Source organism: Heteronotia binoei, chromosome 21, assembly GCF_032191835.1.
Source record: "Heteronotia binoei isolate CCM8104 ecotype False Entrance Well chromosome 21, APGP_CSIRO_Hbin_v1, whole genome shotgun sequence".
Classification (NCBI taxonomy): Eukaryota; Metazoa; Chordata; class Lepidosauria; order Squamata; family Gekkonidae; genus Heteronotia; species Heteronotia binoei.
This window is the reverse complement of record NC_083243.1, coordinates 81,259,242-81,281,255: the sequence shown is the minus strand read 5'-3', so window position 1 is coordinate 81,281,255 and position 22,014 is coordinate 81,259,242. Positions and strand designations below refer to the sequence as shown.

General features: G+C 44.8%; 1 protein-coding gene across 1 annotated transcript in view; it reads left to right on the top strand.

The window, feature by feature from the left end:
* Positions 1 to 22,014, top strand: part of SPTBN5 (spectrin beta, non-erythrocytic 5) — a 215,039-nt gene that overhangs the window by 141,957 nt on the left and 51,068 nt on the right. Inside the window, exons 43-47 of the mRNA XM_060262355.1 lie at positions 7,476 to 7,648; positions 13,162 to 13,252; positions 15,243 to 15,389; positions 17,151 to 17,288; positions 19,883 to 20,139. Of these exons, the coding sequence (XP_060118338.1) occupies positions 7,476 to 7,648; positions 13,162 to 13,252; positions 15,243 to 15,389; positions 17,151 to 17,288; positions 19,883 to 20,139 (806 nt within the window). The remainder of the gene's footprint in view (positions 1 to 7,475; positions 7,649 to 13,161; positions 13,253 to 15,242; positions 15,390 to 17,150; positions 17,289 to 19,882; positions 20,140 to 22,014) is intronic.

Genomic DNA, 22,014 nt, shown 5'->3' with positions numbered 1-22,014 from the left:
AGTTTAGACATTGCCTGAAACAATAAATTCACCGTGAGAGGACTTTCTGCAGGTGGTTCCTCACATCTCTCCAAGCTTGCGTGGGAGGTGGAAGGCAGTTCCAAGAAATTAGTTAGAGGCTGAAAGCTTTTTTCCTTCTGCTTGGTCTTTTTCACCCCTTTCGGAGGCATCTTTCAAAAGTTCAAAAATATAATTTAAAGGGGTAAAAAATGATATAACTTTGGAGCCAGTTGGGAGAGCGTTAGGCAAAGGCTCCTGACCAGATATTGGTCAAAGCCACTCCCCTTGTTACTACTAAAAGCTATTATAAGCACTAGAATCATAGAGTTGGATGGGACCTTCAGGGTCATCTAGTCCAACTCCCTGCACAATGCAGGAAACTCACAAACACCTCCCCCTAAATTCATAGCATCTTCATTGCTGTCAGATGGCCATCCAGCTTCTGTTTAAAAACCTCCAAGGAAGGAGAGCCCACCACCTCTCAAGGAAGCCTGTTCTACTGAGGAATCGCTCTAACGGTCAGGAAGTTCTTCCTAATGTTGAGCCGGAAACTCTTTTGATTTAATTTCAACCCATTGGTTGTGGTCCTACCTTCTGAGACCACAGAAAACAATTCCACACCATCCTCTACATGACAACCCTTCAAGATGGTGATCATATCACCTTTCAGCTGCCTCCACTCCAGGCTAAACATCCCCAGCTCCTTCAACCTTTCCTCATAGGACTAGGTCTCCAGACCCCTCACCATCTTCGTCACCCTCCTCTGGACCCGTTCCAGCTTGTCTATATCCTTCTTAAAATGTGGTGCCCAAAACTGAAAACAATACTCCAGGTGAGGTCTTACCAGAGCAGAGTAAAGCGATACCATCACATCACGTGATCTGGACACTATACTTCTGTTGATACAGCCCAAAATTGCATTTGCCTTTTTAGCCACCACATCACAGTGTTGACTCATGTTCAGTGTATGATCCACTAAGACCCCTAGATTCTTTTCCCACATACTACTGCTAAGACAAGTCTCCCCCATTCTATAACCATGCATTGGATTTTTCCTTCTTAAATGCAGAACTTTACATTTATCCCTGTTAAAATTCATTTTATTGATTTTAGCCCAGCTTTCCAGCCTGTCAAGGTCATCCTGTATCCTGTTTCTATCTTCTACTGTATTTGCAACCCCTCCCAATTTAGTATCATCAGCAAATTTAATAAGCATTCCCTCTATTCCTTCATCCAAATCGTTTATAAAGATGTTGAACAAAACAGGTCCCAGGACAGATCCTTGAGGCACTCTACTTGTCACTCCTCTCCAAGAGGATGAGGAACCATTTACAAGCACTCTTTGGGTGCGATCTGTCAACCAGTTACAGATCCACCTAAAGGTAACAGGATCCAAACCACATTTTACCAACTTGTCAACAAGGATAGTATGTGGAACCTTATCAAAAGCCTTACTGAAATCAAGATAAGCAATGTTTACAGCATTGCCCTGATCCAGCAAGGTAGTCACTTTCTAAAAAAAAAAATCAGATTAGTCTGACATGACTTGTTCTTGAGAAACCCATGCTGGCTCTTAGTAATCACAGCCATTCTTTCTAAATGTTCCAGGACCAACTGTTTGATTATTTGTTCTAAAACTTTTTCAGGTATAGACGTCAAGCTGATGGGTCGGTAGTTACCTGGACTGTCTTTTTTCCCCTTCTTGAAGTTGGGGACAACATTCGCCCACATTCAATCTTCCAGCACCTCTCCTTAGTTTCATTTAAAGAAACTAAGTGCTAATGTACTACCTCTATGCTGATCCTATGTTGGAACTTCATACCCTCTTTATATGTTATGTTTTTGCCATGTTGAGCACCATTTCCCTCAGAAGAGAAGACTGAGGAAAAGTAGGAATTGAGCAGTTCTGCCCTCTCTTCATTACCTGTTACAATTTCACTTTCTTGCTCTTTTAACGAGCCTACCATGTCCTTGCTCTTTTTCTTACTCTGAACATAAGAAAAGAACCCTTTTTGTTGTTTTTAGCATCTTTGGCCAGCCTAAGCTCATACTGAGCTTTAGCTTTCCTAACTTTTTCTCTACAAGCACTGGTGATTTGTTTATATTTGTCCTTGGTTATAAGGCCCTCCTTCCAATACCTAAAGGAGTCTTTTTTATTTCTCAGGTCTTTAGAGAGCTGTTTATGGAGCCAGCTTGGCTTCTTTAGGCTTTTTCCATTTTTTCTTCTCATAGAAATTTTCTGTGATATGCACTTTCAGTATTTCACTTTTAAGAAACTCCCACCCCTCCTGAACCCCCATCTTCCTAAGTATTTCTGACCGTGGAATTTTACCCAGCACAGTTCTAAGTTTATCCAAGTATGCCTTTCTGAAGTTCATCCTATAAGTCTCACTGCATATAGCTTTTCCTCCCCTAAGACTGTAAACTCCAAAATCACATGGTCACTACTGCCCAGGGTGCCCACTATTCCACTTCTTCAATCAATTCTTCCTTGTTAGTGAGAATCAAATCCAAGATAGCAGATCCCCTTGTTTCCTTCTTCACTTTCTGGAAAAGGAAGTTGTCAGCAAGACAAGTCAGGAATCTATTTGACCTTTTATTTTTAGCAGAGTTGGACTAACAGATGTCCAGGTAATTGAAATCTCCTGTGATCACTGTGTCCCTTCTCTTGGAGAACTTTGCAATCTGTTGTAGGAGTATCTCATCCAAGTCCTCTGCCTGACTTGGTGGTCTATAGCAGACCCCCACAATAATTTCTTACTCCTTTTATTTTTACCCAGAGACTCTCAACTGAGCTGCCATGCTCAGATTCACAGATTCACTTATTAAAACCTACCAGAGGGAGCTTAGGTATCGTGTACGGGATATCATAAATGGATCCCTGATGGAAGGGCAATTTCCAGCACCTCTTAAAGAGGCAGTGGTCTGCCCCCTCTTGAAAAAACCAGCATTAGATCCGGCCGAATTGGCACATTATCGGCCGGTTTCGAATTTACCCTTTTTGGGTAAACTTACTAAGAGAGCAGTGGTGTTGCAACTACAGAGCTTCCTGGAGGATGCTTCCGTCCTCGACTCCCACCAGTCGGGCTTTTGCCCGGGTCGTGGGACGGAGACCGTGCTGGTTGGCCTGGTGGATGATCTTCAGCGGCATCTGGATCAAGGCAGCTCGGCGGTACTGATGTTGTTAGACCTATTGGCAACGTTCGATACGGTCGACCATCGGTTGCTGACCTGCTGTCTTGCCAACGTGGGGATTCAGGGGTTGGCTTTACAATGGCTGACCTCTTTCCTCGAGGGTCGGGGACAAAGAGTGGCGATCGGGAACGAACTGTCCCGGAGGCGCCCACTTGATTGCGGGGTGCCTCAGGGGGCAGTTCTCTCCCCGATGTTGTTCAACATCTACATGCGCCCCCTTGCCCAGATTGCCCGGAGATATGGGCTGGGTTGCCACCAGTACACTGATGACACCCAGCTCTATCTACTCATGGACGGACGGCCTGCCTGTGTCCCAAAAAAACTGGACCTGGCGTTGCAAGCCGTGGCTGGATGGCTCAGGCTGAGCGGATTGAAACTAAATCCAGCGAAGACAGAGGTCCTTTGTTTGGGTTGCCGTGGTCCGGGGAGGGAGATTCCCTATCATGGTGTAGACCATGTCCTGTTAGCCGCCCTGAGCCTGCTTCGGCGGGGAGGGCGGGATACAAATAAAATTTATTATTATTATTATTATTATTATTATTATTATTATTATTATTATTATTATTATTATTATTACCAGCCGTCGACGGTGTGCCTCTGACAGCGGCGCACAGGGTCAGGAGCCTGGGGGTGCTATTGGAGCCTACTTTAACTATGGAGGCTCAGATAGCAGCCACCGCCAAGTCCTCATTTTTTCACCTTAGGCGGGCAAGGCAGTTGGCTCCCTTCCTGGAGAACGGCGATCTGGCAACAGTGATCCATGCAATGGTCACCTCGAGGCTGGACTACTGCAATGCCCTCTACATGGGGCTGCCCCTGTGCCGAACCCAGAAGCTACAGCTAGTGCAGAATGCCGCCACTTGGCTGTTGTTAGGGCTCCCTAGAAGGGAGCACATTCAGCCGGGGCTTCGGGGACTGCATTGGCTGCCGATAGCATACCGAGTTCGGTACAAGGTGCTGGTTATGAACTTTAAAGCCCTTTATGGTCTAGGACCTGCCTACCTTAGGGACCGTCTCTCCCCACATGTTCCCCAGAGAGTGCTGAGATCGGGGTCTCAGAACCTCCTTACAATCCCTGGGCCAAAGGAGGCCCGTCTGAAAACAACTAGGGACAGGGCCTTTTCGATTGCAGCCCCCTGTTGGTGGAACCAGCTCCCGGAGGAGGTGAGGGCCCTGTGGAATCTTGGACAGTTCCACAGGGCCTGTAAGACAACCCTCTTCTGGCTGGCATACAACTGACCGATATCTGAATAGCCAAATTCATGAACATCAGCATATCTGAACATTGGAATACTTGAAGAACCGACTTTTAGGGAAGATGTAGCAAGGTATATTTGATAAATGTGTTTTTATGTATTTTACTGTATTAATTATTAATGTATTTTAAGCTGATTTATTGTTAGAGTTTTATGTTGTAAGCCGCCCTGAGCCCGCTTCAGTGGGGTAGGGCGGAATATAAATCGAAATAAATAAATAAATAAATATTTGCTCGCAGATATACAGCTCCTTCACATATACTGCTATGCCTCCACCCTTTCTCATTTGCCTGTCCCTTTTAAATAAGTTGTACCCCTGAATCCTAATATTCCAGTTGTGAGTGTCATCCCACCACTGATATAATACTTCTGGTGTTCAGATGCAGACCTTGGTCTAGAAAGAAGCAGTAATTCAGACTGAAAAAACAGGGCTACAGATTGGGGTGATGAATCCCATTTAAAAATGTTTTCCTATTAAAAAAAAAAAACTTCTTGATTTTTTTTTTTAATTCACTTGCACAATAGGGAGCAGGCTGGGCTAGAGCCCACTGTTTTGCTTCTTGCAGGATTAGTTTAGTTTTTAAGCTAAGGGAAAGGAAATCATCTTCCATCATCAGCCTTAAAGTGGCACAGTCCACTCTATTTCCTGATTCTGCTTGCTCTGTGGATCTGTCCATAACCCTACCTTTACAACAGCCCAATAAGATAGATCAGCATTGTGTATGTGTGTGTTTGTGCTTGGTGTACAGCCAGCCAAAAGATGTGCTGTGCTTTGCCATCAGCTTTCCCTTAAACCCATGCTCCCTGTTTGTCACACAGATACCTTTCTTCAATGAGCTAGGAGAGTGTTGGTAGGATTTTTTTCTTCTTCCTTGCACTACTTAACCGTAAGAACTAAGTACATCCTGGTCCATCTTGTTCAGCACACTGATTCACAATGTGGCTAACCAGTTGCTCTGGAGGGCCAAGCAAATAGGGCACAGAGCCCAAGGCCTGCTAGCATGCTACGCCTATTATCCCACTCCACTGGGCAAAGTTTGAAAATCTCCTCCAGCCCAAGCAGCCTTTTTCCAACTTAAATGGCTTTTCCTCCATTGGATGAATCCTTGAGGATGGTTGGATCCACTCTCCTGCCTCTTGCTTACAGCACAACAATGGTAGGATTGTCCAGGCCGCACCGTTCCGGCCTCTCCTGGCCCCCTGGCAACCCGGCATCTCCTGAGACCGCCCGACCCACCTACCTCAGCTGCTGGAGGTGGGCATCCTGGGGCATCGGGGGAGGCACAAAATGCTGGGACACCTCCAGCCTCAAGGGGGTGTGGCAGGGCCAAGCGGTGCAGCTGAATCGCGGAGGCCCAGGCAGCTCTGGGACAAGGCCGACGGGGGCCAAAGGAGGCGAGCATCATGGAGGGGCGGGGGAGGAGCCCCCACCTCAGACAGAACCTGACGTCTGGCTCCAAGGCTGAAATGGTGCAGCTGCAGGCCGTGCCCCCGACCTGATAGGGGCTGAGCCACCCGGGGGTGGGGCCTGAAGGAAGAGGAGATGGGGAGCACCAATGGGAGGAGAAGGAGGGCGATGGAAGGGATGGGGAAGGAAGGGAGATCATACACGAAAGTGGGAACAGCTGTCTAAGGGCAATAAAGGAAGAGGGAATGCTGACGGCTGGGGAGGAAGTAGCAGAGAAGGTACCTGAGGCCAAGATGGTAGAGAGAGAGAGAGGGTGAGAAGGCCAGAGAGTGCATCCCTCCGTGGGGGTGGGAGCTGCGTGAAGCAACACAGCTCAGCCTCCCATTCTGAGGCCACAAGCGTCCCTCTCCTAGGCCTCCTCCCACCACGGCCAATACCCCGCCAGCCGAGGATGTTGACAGGGGGCACCACAAGGATCTTTTGTCCTTGCTTCTTCCAGTGTAGACTCAAGTCCTCTAGCTTTCCTTGATGTGAAAAGGTCCTATAAATTAACCAAGGGGACCCACACAACCACTTAGGATTTTGGGAAACCAGCCTTTCAGAATAAAACCTTTCTCTCAGTTGTTAGGTATAGCTTTCGTAGCAGGATCAAAGGGATTAGATTTGTTGACATGGGGTATGTTTTGTGGTGAGCAAGAGAAGTTCATCGAGGCAGGAATTGTATAGAAATAACAAAGAAAACATATTTATATACAAGTTAACAGTTCAGCAGCACGGGTCTCCAGACACTGACTGTAGAAGCCTGTTGAGGCACTTAAACTTCATGTTTTGGTTTAATTTCCCTTTAACACTGTGTGATTACAAAGAGGCTTTCACTGCCTAGACACCAGGTTAGATCCTTTTACACACACAAACACAGAGGATATCACCCACACCAAGACTTTCCCAGAAGTCAGACTATAAAAGTTACAAGAGGCTGTAGCTCAGTGGTAGAACATCTGCTTGGCTTGCTGACTATCCTCAGTTCAGTCCCTGGCATCTCCAGTGAAAAGGACCAAGCAGTAGATAATGTGAAAGACCGCTGCCAGCCTGAGTAGACTGTACTGACCTTTATGGATCAATGGTCTGATTCAATATAAGACAGCTCATGTGTACATGTACTCATCACTACCAGAGACAGATATCACAATTGGGTACTCTGTCTTCTTCCAGAGGTAAAGTTTAAACCACTCTGCCATGCTACCAGGAAGACTCTTTTTATAAGGCAGACCAAAACTGACTGTTGTGCTATCCTTCAACATTCCATTCCCCTTCTGAAAACTGATTGGATGATGAAACAGCACATGACTCAGGAGCAAAACTGCTGGTTGGCTATTTTACCTGTCAAGCTCAAGACACATCAAATGTGTCTCCCATTTGTCCTTAAGAAACGGAAGCATGTGCACCAGGGCATGCCCCTGGATAACTGCTGTCCTCCTTCAAAATGCCAGCCAGAGCCTTGGAGCCTGCTGCTCTCACATTCAAAAAGACATTGGAAAACTTTGATAAACATTTGCATCTTGAATGTGTGAGGTAGGCAACTAAAAGCATGGTCCATTTTATTTGATCTTATGTAGGATTCTGTATCCAGTGTGGAGAGTCTGCAGCAAAAACACATGCAATTTGAAAAGGCCCTGGAAGCCCAGATGAACAAGATTGACATAATGACCTCATTTGGCCAGCAGATGATGGACAGCCAGCATTATGACTCTGAGAACATAATGAGCAAGATCCAGGAGATTCTCAGGAGGTAATATCTAACCCCTTTCTCCACTGCTTTCATTAATATGGGCTATTTACCACCATTCACTCAGACATTTCATTCACACAGTCATGCTATCACACAGCAGGAGATCAGGAAGTGCCTGCTACTGCTGCCACCACTCTGGTAAGGGTCTGCATGTAGGGTTGCCAAGTCCAATTCAAGAAATATCTGGGGGCTTTGGGGGTGGAGCCAGGAGACATTGGGGGCGAAGCCAGGAGCAAGGGTGTGACAAGCATAATTGAATTCCAAGGGAGTTCTGGCCATCACATTTAAAGGGACAACACACACACACACTTACTGGGTCTTGTTCCTCCACAACAACATCTGAAAAGAACAGAGGCTACACTGTTCGCCCCCCCCCCCCTCACACACACATACACTTAGTTGCTCTGAAATAAAAGCAAAACAAACCAAGGGCCTGTGTTGCTGACCCTTCCCATGAAGTACTTCCTGCTCAGCTTTAAAGGCACACAGACACACACACATTTTGCAAGGGACCTGTTTGAAATGGACCTGTTTGCAGGTTTCTAAGCCTGCCCAAGATCTAGAGCTGCATGGTGGCTGTGGGGGCGGGGCTTTCCCCACCGGCCAGCTGACTGGGGGTGGGGGGAAGGTTGTAAAACCAGGGGATCTCCCACTGGGACCTGGGGATTGGGAAGCCTATCTGCATGGGAGGGCCCAGAGCATCCTTTTCCTTTTAGTAAAACCTTTTAACTGTAACCAAAGAGACATGAGGACCCAGGCAATTAAACAACAATTTATTTACAGTGCTCAAACAATAGGTGAGTAATAAAAAGGTTTGGTGCAGCAGTGAAATATATAAAGGTTGGTGTAAACAAAAAGAAATGCCCTAATGCGACTTTATTTATTTATTTATTTATCTGGGATTTATATCCCGCCCTTCCCACCGAGTGGCTCAGGGCGGCTTACAACATATGTAAAACTAACATAAAAATAAATTACACTTTAAAATTAACATTTCATATTAAATAATTAAAATCCAACATTTGTTATAAATATACATATCGTTAAAAATCAGACAGCGGTCGTGAAGCTACACTCTATTCAAATTCAAATACTGATTCGGTATACCGTCTTCAGCATTCCGGTGTTCCATATTCAATATTCAGTAGTCAGTATACAGGGATACAGGGCCGGTTAGTTGTGGGCCAGCCGGAAGAGGGTTGTCTTACAGGCCCTGCGGAATTGCTAAAAGTTCCCTTCCTCTAATACCAAACTCACCCTCCTTGAGTGAGGGATCCCTCTCTCGCTGCCTTCTTTCCACAGAGAACATTTTTCCCTGCTGACTTTTCCAGAGAGAACCACCTCCTTTCCAGCCAGGCCTATTTATGCTTTTCATCCCAGGTCCCACCCCACTTGGGCTAGTTTTCTCTCCAAAACTCTACCATCCAATCAGAGGGACAGAAGAAATTCTGGGAGATGTAGGCCCCTGTATCTACTCCTAGGCAGGCTTCTCCCTGCCCTCTAGGCTGCCCTAGGCATCAGGTCATTACACATGCATTCACTTAAAACTTTGTTTCCCTCCCTCATAATACTAGAACTCCCAGGCATCCAGTGAAGTTGATGGGCAATAGACTTGGAACAGACAAAAGGAAGTACTGTTGTACTCAACATTATAAATTGTAGAATTAGGGTTGCCAGGTCCCTCAGCAATCATGTGCGGATATTAGAGAGGTATTCCAGAGTAAGGCGGGGATGTTGTGTAATGGCCCCACTGCAATTATGTCACCTGGGAGTGATATCATTGCATCAGGGATGTCACACAGCAGCACTCTGGTATTTGGATGAAACTCTATGGGACCTGGGGGCTGGCAATTCATCACAAATGGACATGGCATGAAACTTTAAATAAAAAAATGAAACAAGTGGACATGGCCATACGGTTGCCAGGTCCACTCAAGAAATATCTGGGCACTTTGGGGGTGGAGCCAGGAGCAAGGGTATGACAAGCACAGTTGAACTCTGAAAGGAGTTCTGGCCATCACAGTTAAAGGAACCACACTCCTTTTAAATGTGTTTCCTCCATTTGGAATAATGAAGCATAGGGGCACCTTAATTTGGGGCTCATAGAATTGGACCCCCCAGTCCAGTCTTTTTGAAACTTGGGGGGAGGTTTGAGGAGAGGCACCAAATGCTATGATGAAATATTGGTGCCTCTACCTCAAAAAACAGCCCCCCAGAGCCCTAGATACCTATGGATTAATTCTCCATTATATCCTATGGGAATTAGTATCCATAGGAAATAATGGAGTGCCCTGGAGACATTTCCCCCCTTTCTGATGACCCTGAAGTGGGGGGGAGGGCCTCCAAACTGGAAGATCCCCTGGCCCCAACTGGGGATTGCAACCAAATAAATCAAAACCATATATTTACAAAATGTTTCCTGCATTGTGCAAGAGGTTGGACTAGATGACCCGCCCTGAGCCACTTGTTGGGAAGGGCGGGATAGAAATCACAAAATAAATAAATAAATAAATAAATGAGCCTGGAGGTCCCTTCCAACTCTATAATTCTCTATGATTCTATGTGATTCATACAAGAAAAAAAGTGCCATTCAGCAACCTCGTCATTTTACATACCACATGTGCATGTTTATGCACACACACACACACACACACACACACATATATATATATATATATATCAGTCCAAATCATAAATAAATCCAAGGCATGAATCCAAAAAGAGCTATATATACACACACACACACATGCAGTATGTAAAATGATGAGGTTGCTGAATGGCACTTTTTTCCTTATATGAATCACATTTTGTAAATATATTTTTCACAGTGTGGTTTTGATTTATTTGGTTGCAACTTTATTCCTCTGTGTAACCTATTGTGTAGCCCCACCTGGGAATTGGCAACCCTACGTGGCCATGAGCATAGATAACTGCAAAAGGAGAAGAGAGACTGAAGGAGGACAAGCCTGTCACAATGACTAAAGGGAACCTCCATAGTCAGAGGCAGCAAACCACAATAGTAGTGCTAGGGGAAGGTCTTGGCCTCTATGCACCCTCTTTGTTGGCCCTCCAGGGCAACATTGCCACTGTGTGAAACAGGATGCTGTTGGACCAGTAGTCTGATCTAACAATGCTCTCCTATGCTCATCAGAAGCTCTGATCTTCTTAATTTATCAACATAGTCATCTGGCTATCAGTGTCATACTTTGAGTAATCTGGGTTACATTTTCACAGGTATATAGTACTAGAGATGAGCATGGACCCCAAAAAAAAAAGGAGGTTAATATGGATTCATGGTCCATGGATTTTCACAGACCACAGATCACCACAGACCTTCTCATTTAATGGAGTGGTCCATTGTTAAGTTTGTGACTTCTGGATGCAGTAAAATGGCCCCTCTATAGGCTAGAGATGCCAAACTTGCAACAAGTCTCCAGGTGATTGTCCTCTACATGCCCGTTTAGGGGACCCCCAGGATAGTTCAGGTTCAGGAGTGTGCCAAACAGACCCCATGCAAAGTAGAGCCATCAAATTTCCAGTGGACCTCCCCAGGATGCCCCTCTAGCTGCTCTCCAAGTTGTATGCAGATTAGCTTTGGGGAAGGGGGAGATCCTAGGGTTCAGTGTGGACAAGGGGAGGGAATATGTCAAATGCCCCCCCCCTTTATGAGCTAGAAGCATCAAACTGGCAGCAGACCTTTCCAGGATGCTCTCTACTTGCCTTCGAAGTTATGTGCAAATTGGGAAAGGGAGAGATCCTAAGGTCCATGTGCAAAGGGAGAGTATGTGTCAAACAGGACCCCCTCCAGCCGTCCTGAGCCTGCTTCGGCGGGGAGGGCAGGATACAAATAAAATGTGATGATGATGATAAAGGCATCAAACTGGCTGCAGACCTGCCTGGGATGCCCCTCTACTTGCCCTCCAAGTTGTGTGCAGATTGGCTTTGGGAAAGAGGGAGATCTTAGGGTCCATGTGCAAGGGTATGTGTGTGTGTGTCTAACAGTCCCCTGCACTTAAACTTTAAATGGCTTCAGTTCACTTACCCAGTCCCTCCAGAACTGCAGAAGGGCTTTAGAAAAGCATCCCCCCCCCTCCGTTGCCTTGACAATTAATGTCTCCACGCCAGGTTGTCTGGCCCACAGACACACACCCCCTCCCAACAAACCACCAAAAATCAAAATGCAATCCATTGGTAGTCAATCAAAAGGGGAAATGCACAGACTAGGCAAATGGACTATGAACTTACCTCTGGTCCATGCAAAAATTAGGTCCGTGGTCCGGTCCGTGCCCTTTCCCACATAGTACTGAGGAAATATCTCACATTTGATGAAAAGAGGGATACTCCTTTTCAATGGCATTTGATCTTTTCTTGTTCTTCAAGCATTTCCTTGCCAACTATGCTCAGTTCTATGGTTTTTGATTTACATGGCTTTATTTCCCAAAATTAAGCATATATTTTAACCTAGCAGGTAAGACAAATAATAAGAATGTTAACCTTCTTATGCTCTTGGGTTATTTTTTAATACCGTTTTCGCACACAGCTTACCTCGCAGTCACAATCCTGTTCCCTCCGCAGCGTCTGTTCGGATTTCCCACCATCTGCGCCGGAGTTACAGGAAATGCCACAGCTTCTGCATAGCAAACATAAACTGGGTTTTAGTGGTTTACGTTTGCTACACAAAAGCCGCGGCATTTCCTGTAACTCCGGCGCAGATGGTGGGAAATCCGACCGGACGCTGTGGAGGGAACAGGATTGTGACTGCGAGGTTAGCTGTGTGCGAAAACAGTCTAAGTTTACATTATTTTCTAGTCCAGCTTTCTCACTGACTCTCAAGCCAGATTACTAAATGTAAATCAGTGCAGGAATAGGATGAGACATTTAATAAGCAGTGTAATAGGATTAGGAATGCAGAAATCTGAAACAAAGCTGAAATATAGCATAAGTATTAACAAGATATTAGTAAACAATGCAGAAATTACCTAGTAGAGTAATATAAGCCCACCCAACCGCTACAGTTCTTCATACACAGTGCTTCAGGTGCCCCTGCTGTCTGAGACTAGGTGGGTGGCAACCCAGGAGACTGCCTTCTCATTCATGGCACCAAGTCTCTCTCCCCAGAGAGATTCATCTGTGCCTTTCTGGAATTGGACCAAACCCTGCCATCTTCCAACAGCAGGTGAAAACTTTTTTGTTTTGCTTGGCATTCCCTCAGCCATCCCTCCTCCCTAACCAATATTTTAATTGTTGTTTTTTATGTCTTTGTATATATTTTAACTCTCTTTTAAAAAAGTTTTAATGATGTCTGGTTTTGTGGGAGGGTGGCTCTAAAATGTGATTTTATTATGTATGTTTTGATCTGTTGGCCCTTGTAAGAAGTTCATAAATTTTGTTAACACAATAAATACATACAGCAACAGATGGTATGTACTATGCACATTAGTATAGTCCATATTTTCTTTTCCTCTAGTAAAGTATCTTCTTGAACCATTCGGTTGTCAATGTTTCTTTTGCAGAAAGCAGAAACTTCTGGAAACTGCTTTGGCTCGCAGGCATCTGCTGAAAGAATCGAGTCTTCTGCAAAGCTTTTTGCGTAGTTCCTTTGAGGTATCAACATATTTAGCTTGATTCACTGAGTTCTGTGAACTTTGTAAAAAAAAGTATTGCTATTTTAATTTACTTTGGTCAAAGTGCCTGTTTTATGCTGAGTTGTGCCTATTTTTCATTTACATCTGCACAGTGAGAGCATTTGTCAAGGTAGCTGGCAGGTCACTGTTTTGATTACTATGCGCCTCTCCCATCAAGGGAGGTCTCTTTTAAAAGCAATTGTGCTAAGCTATATATACTATATGGTTGGTGACATCCATCATTTGATACCATTCCTCCATTTCTTCCTCACCATTGGTCACCACAGCATAAGAACATAAGAAGAGCCCTGCTGGATCAGATGAATCATTCATCTAGTCCAGCATTATATTTTACACAGTGTCAACCAGTTTTGCTGGGCAGCTGACAACATGTCATTGCACCTTTGCCCAGGGCAGGCTCACCCACTGGGAAAACTAGATGGTTGCCTAGGACTGGGAGGGGGGGCGCTGAATTGGGCTCCCCCCTCCCAGTACCCATGACAAATGCCTAGTTTGCCTGCCTGGGATGCCACATGCCCTAGGGTCACCACTGCCCTTGCCTAGGAGGAACCTTGCAGTTCAGAGGCCCACAGCCCCTGTTTTTCAGTATCAATAGCAGAGGGTGGGCCTGCAATCAGCCTAGGCAAAACAGACCTTGCTCAATGAGCAACAGACCAGAAAAAGACCCAAAAAATCCAGACAAAATCACCACTCTCCAACAGACTACAAGCACCCACTAACCCTCACACTCTGTCCTCTCACAAACCAACCGCAAACAGGAACTTTTCTGTATCCCCCCTGGTCACTGACACTAAAATCCATCACAACCTCTGTCTCACAAGTTTAGGACTTCCAATCCCCAGCTGGGGGCAGGGGATTCCCCCAGTTTGTAGCCCCTCCCTCCACTTCAGATCTATCAGAAAGTGGTGTGGGGAAAATGGCTGCTGGGAGCTCCATTATACCCTATGGAGACTGGTCCCCCATAAGGTATAATGGAGAATCAATCCATAGGTATCTGGGGCTCTGTGGGAGCTGATCTTGTTTAAAGTAGAGGCACCAGATTTTCAGCATAGCTGCTAATGCCTCTCCTCAACTTCCCTCCCTCCAAAGTTTCAAAAAGATCCAGTTCTATGAGCCCCAAAAGAAGGTGCCCCCACCCTCCATTATTTCCAATGGAGGGATGGCACTTAAAAGAAACATAGTTCCTTTAAATGCAATGGCCAGAACTCACTTCAGAGTTCAATTTTGCTTCTTCCCTCCTCTCTCCCAGAGCCTTCTATTAAGTCCCACGCAGGCTTGTCCGAGCCATCTTGGGTATCCCGTGAAGATAGAAAGGCATCATAAATCTTAAAGAAACAAGATACATATAGTGAAGGCAACCAAAACTGAAACTTAGGGTGACATGTCTCCTTGTGCTGTGTGAGGCAAAATGGATATGGAGACTGTACTGAGCAGAAGAAAGGAAATAGTTGTAAAATACCTTTGAAGATTTTCTCATGGCCAAAGAATATGTTTCATTAAAACTTCCATGGCTGGAAGACCTAATGTGAAATTTGGCCCTTAAAAACAGCTAGGAGGGAAAGCTGTTTTGGATAATATTGAAAGTGATTGATTAGGTTGTATTTTAAGCAGCAGGGTTAAGACAGTCACAATACAGGTACCTGTCTTCTTTCCCTACCAGAGCTTAAATAAGCCAAGAAATGGATTTATGATTGGGAAAATGGAATAGGGAGAAATAGTTAATCACTCCTTCCTTCTCCAGGACCTTGGCTTTAATGCATGTTGCTCATGCCCGCCCCCCCCCCCCCCCCGCAGCAGTTTCAGGGCCAAACTACATGTGCAACTTTCTAGTCCTATAACTCCAATACCCCCCGCTGTAGTCTCCCTCAATTAACATTTCTGAGATAAATGAGCTAAAGATAATTCCTGGCTTTTTGCCTCTGCTTCATTGTTTTCTCTTCTTCCCAAAGGTGGCTGCATGGATGAATGAAAAAAACACTGTTGCATTGGACGAGAGCTGGAGGGACCCAAGCAACCTTCCTGCTAAAGTGCAAAAGCACCAGACTTTCCAGGCAGAGATCATGGCCAGTAGAAATGACCTAGCTCGTATCCAAACTGTGCGTGATTTAAGTTAGCATCATATTGATGTCAGTATGAAGGGATCCTCCCCAGAAGACTGAGCCAAAAGAAGGGAATTTGAAGCTTGACCCATAGCAAGAAGTCCCATAATTAGGGACTTGAATTTAATCATGGATTGAAAGCAAAATTATACTGTTTAAAGGTGTTGAAGTTTAACGATTTAGTTCAGGCAAAGTGCCTTTTGACATCTGAAAGGTTGGCAGATGTATGTCACCCATGTGAACAGAAACAGAAGAATGATGGGGTTGGGTGGGTGGGAGTATTATTTGTAAGCCGAAATGCCCTCAAAACGAGGTTGGGGAATTAGTTAGGTGGGCACCTGGCTCACTCGGGATCTTTTCCCAATGTATACAAGATTAACCAACCAGAGAGTAATGCTTAAATAATAGGGACTCTAATTAAGTAAAACAATTACAATTTATTCTAGAAAATATAGGCATAAATACAAGATAGAATACTCATACAATCATACATACAATCCTAGGAAATATATAGAGAGAGATAGAGGAACACATGGGTAGACAAACAGGGTGATATTTACCTATCGTAGTCTTTAAGAAGGCTCCAATGGCGACATAAGAGGACGGGGGAAATGGACCCAAAACTGTGGCCAGAATTGGGGATGGATCTAGACAGCAGAACTGGGGTGCACACATGAGTGGAGTTGCACACATGAGTGGAGTTGGGTCAGAGGTTAAATAGACTACTTTAGACCCTCAGGGGCTGGGAGGTATAGGGGAGGAGAAAGGGGAGGCTCTGCAGTGGCCATAAGGCTGGACTTCTGCAGTAGCCAATAGAAAGTGCATTGGTGACACCTAATTGGGTGCTTGCTCTTGACCAATGGACTTGCCTGGATCCTGGATATCTGAGAGAACTTTCAGATTGAAACGGACCAGGGGGAGGCTCCAAAGTGACAGTTGGGAAGAAGAATAGAAGTGATTACTGGGTGGGGAACACTTAAGATTAAATGGACTTATCTAAAAAGGTGACAATAGAGAATCAAATGTTGGCCTAGGTAACACCCGGTTTACAATGGAACTTGGCTTTTGGCTGAAGATGGTCTTCGTCTTCCTTAGTCTTCTTCCTGGCACCAGTCTTTGTCCTGGGTTTCGTTAGACAAAGGCTTGAGTGGTCTGGCAGGATCCATGCCTGGATAAGCATGATTGCCTTATGCAGAAATTGAAGCAGCTGTTGGATATGGAATCAGGAAAACAAGATGGATTCTGGTGGTGTTAGCCTTTGGTTCATGGAAGCAGGCTGGAAACATGGTGGCATGGCTTCTTCCACTGCAGCGGCCAAGACTGGGCACACAAGGAGCAGCTGGAAGCTCGTCTGCAGTTCTGGCCAACACCCATCCAGAAATGTAGAATGCTGCTGCAAAGCTGAAGCTTATAGTATCGACATAAGCCTTAGAAACTGTGGGCAAAGTCCACTTCTTAGAGCAGATGTGTGCAACCATACTGGTGATCACGATGTTCATATGTATGAAAAGTAGAGGGCTTTTCCTTACATATTATAAAGTGAGGAACACAACTCCCTGTTGATTCAGGTGTGTTAATGGTATAAGGGCTCTGGGTCATGTTTATGCCACAATAAATTTGTTAGACTTTAGGGTGCCACAAGCTTCTATTGCACTTAATATTTAAATACTAAATTGACTACCCTTCTGGAAACTATTCACACAAAATTCATTTTGGAAAATAAGCAGACAAGGAGAAGTTTAACTTTCTTTGCTGCAGGAAGGAGAGAAGATGCTCCAAGAGGGACATTATGCCCCTGATGTCATCCAGTCCAGACTGCAGGAAATAGAGGACCTTTGGTATGAGTTGCTGGAAAACTGCCATGAAAAGGAAAGAAAGATGCAGGATGCCTGCAAGGTACATCAAAACTCTTGGGGAGAAATCTCACTTGGCATACTTTCTAGTGACAATGACTCTAGAGTTCTGTCTATGCATTTCATCCCAAGCACCAGCATTAAGGGACCACTGCCTTTAAACACTGAGATATTTGCTGCAGTTTTCATTGCAAAGATGAGCAACAGAAGTTTAGAGGAAGTAACTGGCTTAGTGTTTCCTGGTAAATTCACATACAAGCAAGGATGTGATCCTGGGTCTTCCAGGTTATTTTCCTTTTGGCTAGAGCTGAATTCAGGATCAAAGCTAGCTGTTCTGCTTGCATGTTTACATTAGAATTCTATTTAAATAACAGTTTAAAACATTTAAAAATCAGAGGTGCTTGCTAGGCAAGCAAATTATTTAAGCCTTGATCCAGCTAAAATAAGCTATGACCAAATCCCATTGAAGCAGTAGAGACTGAATTTGTCATGGCTAGCTTGTATCATTGGTTTTAGCACTCATGACTAACTTGAGCATTAATCATGAAAGTGTTTTATCTAAAATGGAGATGAAACAAAGGACATTATAAAAACATAAGAAGAGCCCTGCTGGACCTGATCAGTGGTCCATCTAGTCCAGCATCTTGTCCTACACAGTGGCCAACCAGTTCCTTGGAATGACCAGCAATAGACCTTCCCTGATGTGCCTCCTGGCTCTGGAATTCAGAGGTTTAGTCTCGCCAAATGTGGATGTTCCCCTCAGTCACTATGGCTAGTAGCCAATGACAGATCTATCTTCCACTGTGGTATATTTATTCTATATATGTATACATGTAATGGAACAGTCTGCTCCCTTCCCCCTAATATCTGTGATTTAGTTTGGTCCTATTGGATGGAGCTCTTGTTTCAGTTTCTAGTTTTATATGTTCACTGTAGCTGTTGGTTGTAAGGAGGCCTCGGATTCAGCAGGAGCTCACAGGAGCACAGCCCCTGAACCTTTTTGAGGGTTCCCCCTCTTCCTCCTCACCTACCTTGTCCATTGAATAGTAGGTGCAGCTGCATAACAATCCCTGGATTAGGAGAGTGGGCAGCGAGCCAGCCACCAGGGGCTTAGCCACGCCCCCAGCAGCCCTCATTAACCCCTGAAGAAGCTCCTGCCACCCTTTTATGTGATTTTGGGTGGCAGGTGGCTTGCTGGCCTTTTGACTGGGAGGGCAGCTCAGGAGAGCCCCAGGTGAGCAAGGCCTGCTTCGGCTGGCTGGATCTCTAGCCAGCCCAAGCAGGTCTCACTCGCCTGGGGCTCTCCTTTCTTGCATCGGGTTGCTTTTGGCTGAGGGGACAGCATATGCTAACAAGTTATACTAATGAGCTCCACCACCTATTTTTCTACAAAGCGACTCCTGGTTGTGAGAGTGGTCCCCTTGTAAATAAGCTGTTGATGTTTTGAGCTAGCTTGTCTCTGCTGAATGGACCTGAGGATAGGTGCCTGAATGAGTACTCTACCCTGGGAACCCACAGCCAAAGAGGAACATTACATCCATGAATCTGTCTAATCTCTCTTTAAAGCTGTTTATTCCTGTGGCTATCACTACATCCTCCAGCACTGAATTCCACATTTTAATCACCAATCAAGCATGCACAATTTTATAGAGAAATTTCTGTAGCATAATGTAGATTGTGCAAAAAGAAATATTCTTTTTCTCCAAATTTTTCATGTTAAAATAGGTCTAGAACAGGATAAAAATATGTAGCAGAGGTCCATCAGTGGCTATTAGCCACAGCATATTATTGGAACTGTCTGGGGCAGTGATGCTCTGTATTCTTGGTGCTTGGGGGGGGCAAAGTGGAAGGGCTTCTAGCCCCACTTGTGAACCTCCTTTGGGGGGGGCACTGTGTGACACAGAGTGTTGGACTAGATGGGCCATTGGCCTGATTCAACATGGCTTCTCTTATGTTCTTAACCCTAGCATCATCAAAAGTATATTGTTCGTGTCTACTAAAAAAATCTTGTTTAAATGAACCCCCCCCCCCCCATCTAGGTATTGCAGTGCTCTCTCTCCTTAGTTACTTGAAAGTTCAAGAATACACAAAATAAATGCCCACCATTTGGATATTCAAGCATGTCAGTATTCTAACACATTTGCCTCATTTCTTCCCTATCAGGGCTGCTAAGTCTTTCTGCTAAAATTTATGCAGACAGTCACAAATTGGACCAAGCCAGGGCCTGTTAGCCTCTAAGGATGAAACTGCTGTCTGATGATAAGGGCCACAGGAGTCCTGGCTGTCTAAATAGTGTGTTCCATATTCTGTTGCTTTCCAGTGGATCAAAGGACAAATTAATAACTTGCTAAATGCATTGGGAGGATCAGTGGATGGAATGAGTTCATAGAGTGGAGCTCTGCCTGTATCCATCTGTATCCCTGATCATCAGGAGTAGCTTTTCAAGGGGTATGGAAGACAGGGAGAAGAATCCATTCTGTGACTTCATTCTGTCCCTTGGATCAAACCTTTAATTATTCCTTTTCAAAGGCCACCTTAATGTTTAAACATACCTTTTTGTTCAAGTAGACAGCTGTTGCAATAAGAACATGATACCCCTGTTCAGGCTATGAAAAAAATTCTTTTTTCTGACCATAGGCTATGCATTTCCTCCGTAAGGTGAATGATGTGGAAAAATATCTGGATGATCTAGAAAGTGAGCTGAATGTACCAGCAAATAGCCCTGACCTCCTGGTTCTGAATGACCTTCTAAAGAAACAGGAGGCATTAGAAGAAGATTTTGCGGGCTGTAAAGACCAGCTACAAGAGCTTGTAAAAACAGCACAAGAATTCCAACAGGAGAAGAATTTTATGGCAGATGAAATTGAAGAGACAGTAGACAATGTGGTGCATAGGTACTTGAGTAGTTCTCCTTTTTTTGTTCCTTCCCCCTTCTCCTTTCTCTCTCCCCCCCTCCCTCTCTCCACACACACACACATACAGACACATTTGCTGCCAAGTTGCAACCAACATATGACAATCCCATAGGGTTTTCAAAGCCAGAGACATTCAGAGTTTCCCACTGTCTGCCTCTGCATAGCAACTCTGCCCTTCCTTGATGGTCTGCCATCCAAGTATAAGCCACGACTGGCCCTGCTTAGCTTCTGAGATGTGATGAGATTGAGATAGCCTGGGCTATCCAGGTCAGGGCTCTTCCAAAGATATTCTAATCTATTTCCTTCACTATCACTGTGGAGAAATGTCCTCCACCCAAGAAATGCCCTTATCCCAATATTTCAATTACTGTGATTATTCTCTGTCTATGAACCCAGCTGCATACCAGTAGCTGACAGATAGGAAAGGGGTTGAAGAATGGAGCTGTCAAGCTCCCGGACAGTGCACTCAATTTCTTTTTAAGGCTAGAGAGTGGGAGGGCAATGGCTTAATCCCTTAAACCAGCTAGTAAGTCACACCTAGAGCCATGAAGATGGGAAGATGGAAGTGTAGCGGGAGAGCTATACGTTACCAATTTCAGTTGGATCAATCACAGAGGCAGCGTGAGGCAAAGTCAGGAAACACAGCTTCTTTATTTAACGTGCACGGGCCCTGTGCACGGGCTACAGACTCTCAGGAGAGACTCTCCCGCTACATAAGGAACAAAGTAAAATTATTCCTTTGGGACAAGAAGGGAGAGTAAGGTCATCTCAAGTAGGAGGAAGGCAGAGATTATGTAGACTGAGGATACAAGGAAGAATGCTGTTTGGATAGGTGCAAGCCATGATGGATTAAGCTTTCACCTAGGAGCTCCATTTGTCCATACTGCAGGGACATTGGAGAGAAGACCCAAATATGAGAACAAAGGTAATTATGAACTTTAACTATTGCAACTTTAAGGAAAGGTAATCTGTCCTATATTAAACACTATTTAGGAAGTACCGAGCACAGGAAGAAAGGACTGTGTGTTTGCACCTTTTCTTTGTTCCCTTGCTCAGCCCAAAAGCTTAGACAGCACATGTATATTATTTTGTTTATTAAACTTATGTTTTGAATTATCCCAGTCTGATCTTTGGAAACTTGTCATACCTATTTTGTTTTGCTACCTGAAGGGGCAGCAAAGAAGCTTGCCATACCAGGAGCACAGTAGCTTTAAATTGCAAGTTGCAATAGAACTTCCCTACAGTTACTTGTAGAAGTGTAACAGGAGGTATGCAAACTAAGTCAATAAATGCAACAGGTGCAGAGTGACTTCTGAAGTCATTGCTTCTCACCTCTGGATTAAAATTGCTCATTCAGACAGTGATATCCATATCCCATTCCCCAGTCATTGACGCCCCTTTCTCACTCTGCAGTTTTCCTGCCACCAAAGATAGTCAGATCTTTACAGACTGAACTGGTCTCACTGCGCATTTCTTGATGTCAGATTCTGAACTCTCTCTTGTGAAATCAAGCCATTTGGGGAGTCAGATCACACACTTCCATCTGCATGTCATTTAAAAAAATCAGATCAATGTGCACATGAGAAGATCTTTGCCCCAGGTTTTTGAATCACCACTAGCATGTTTCTGAACCCGAACATTCTGTCAAGAACCCCTGAGTGAGTTGTTTTTGAGCAACAAATCCCCCCTCCAAAAAAAACCCCCCTCTCTCCTGATTCTTGGGGCTGAAAAGCTGTGGAAATAGTTCCTAGTTAGGCTCCCATATCATCAGAGAGCCTGGGCAGGCTGGCATCCCTCATTCAAGAAAACTTGGGTAAAGCTGAACAAATTTAAAAGTTTAGGCAGCCCATTTCT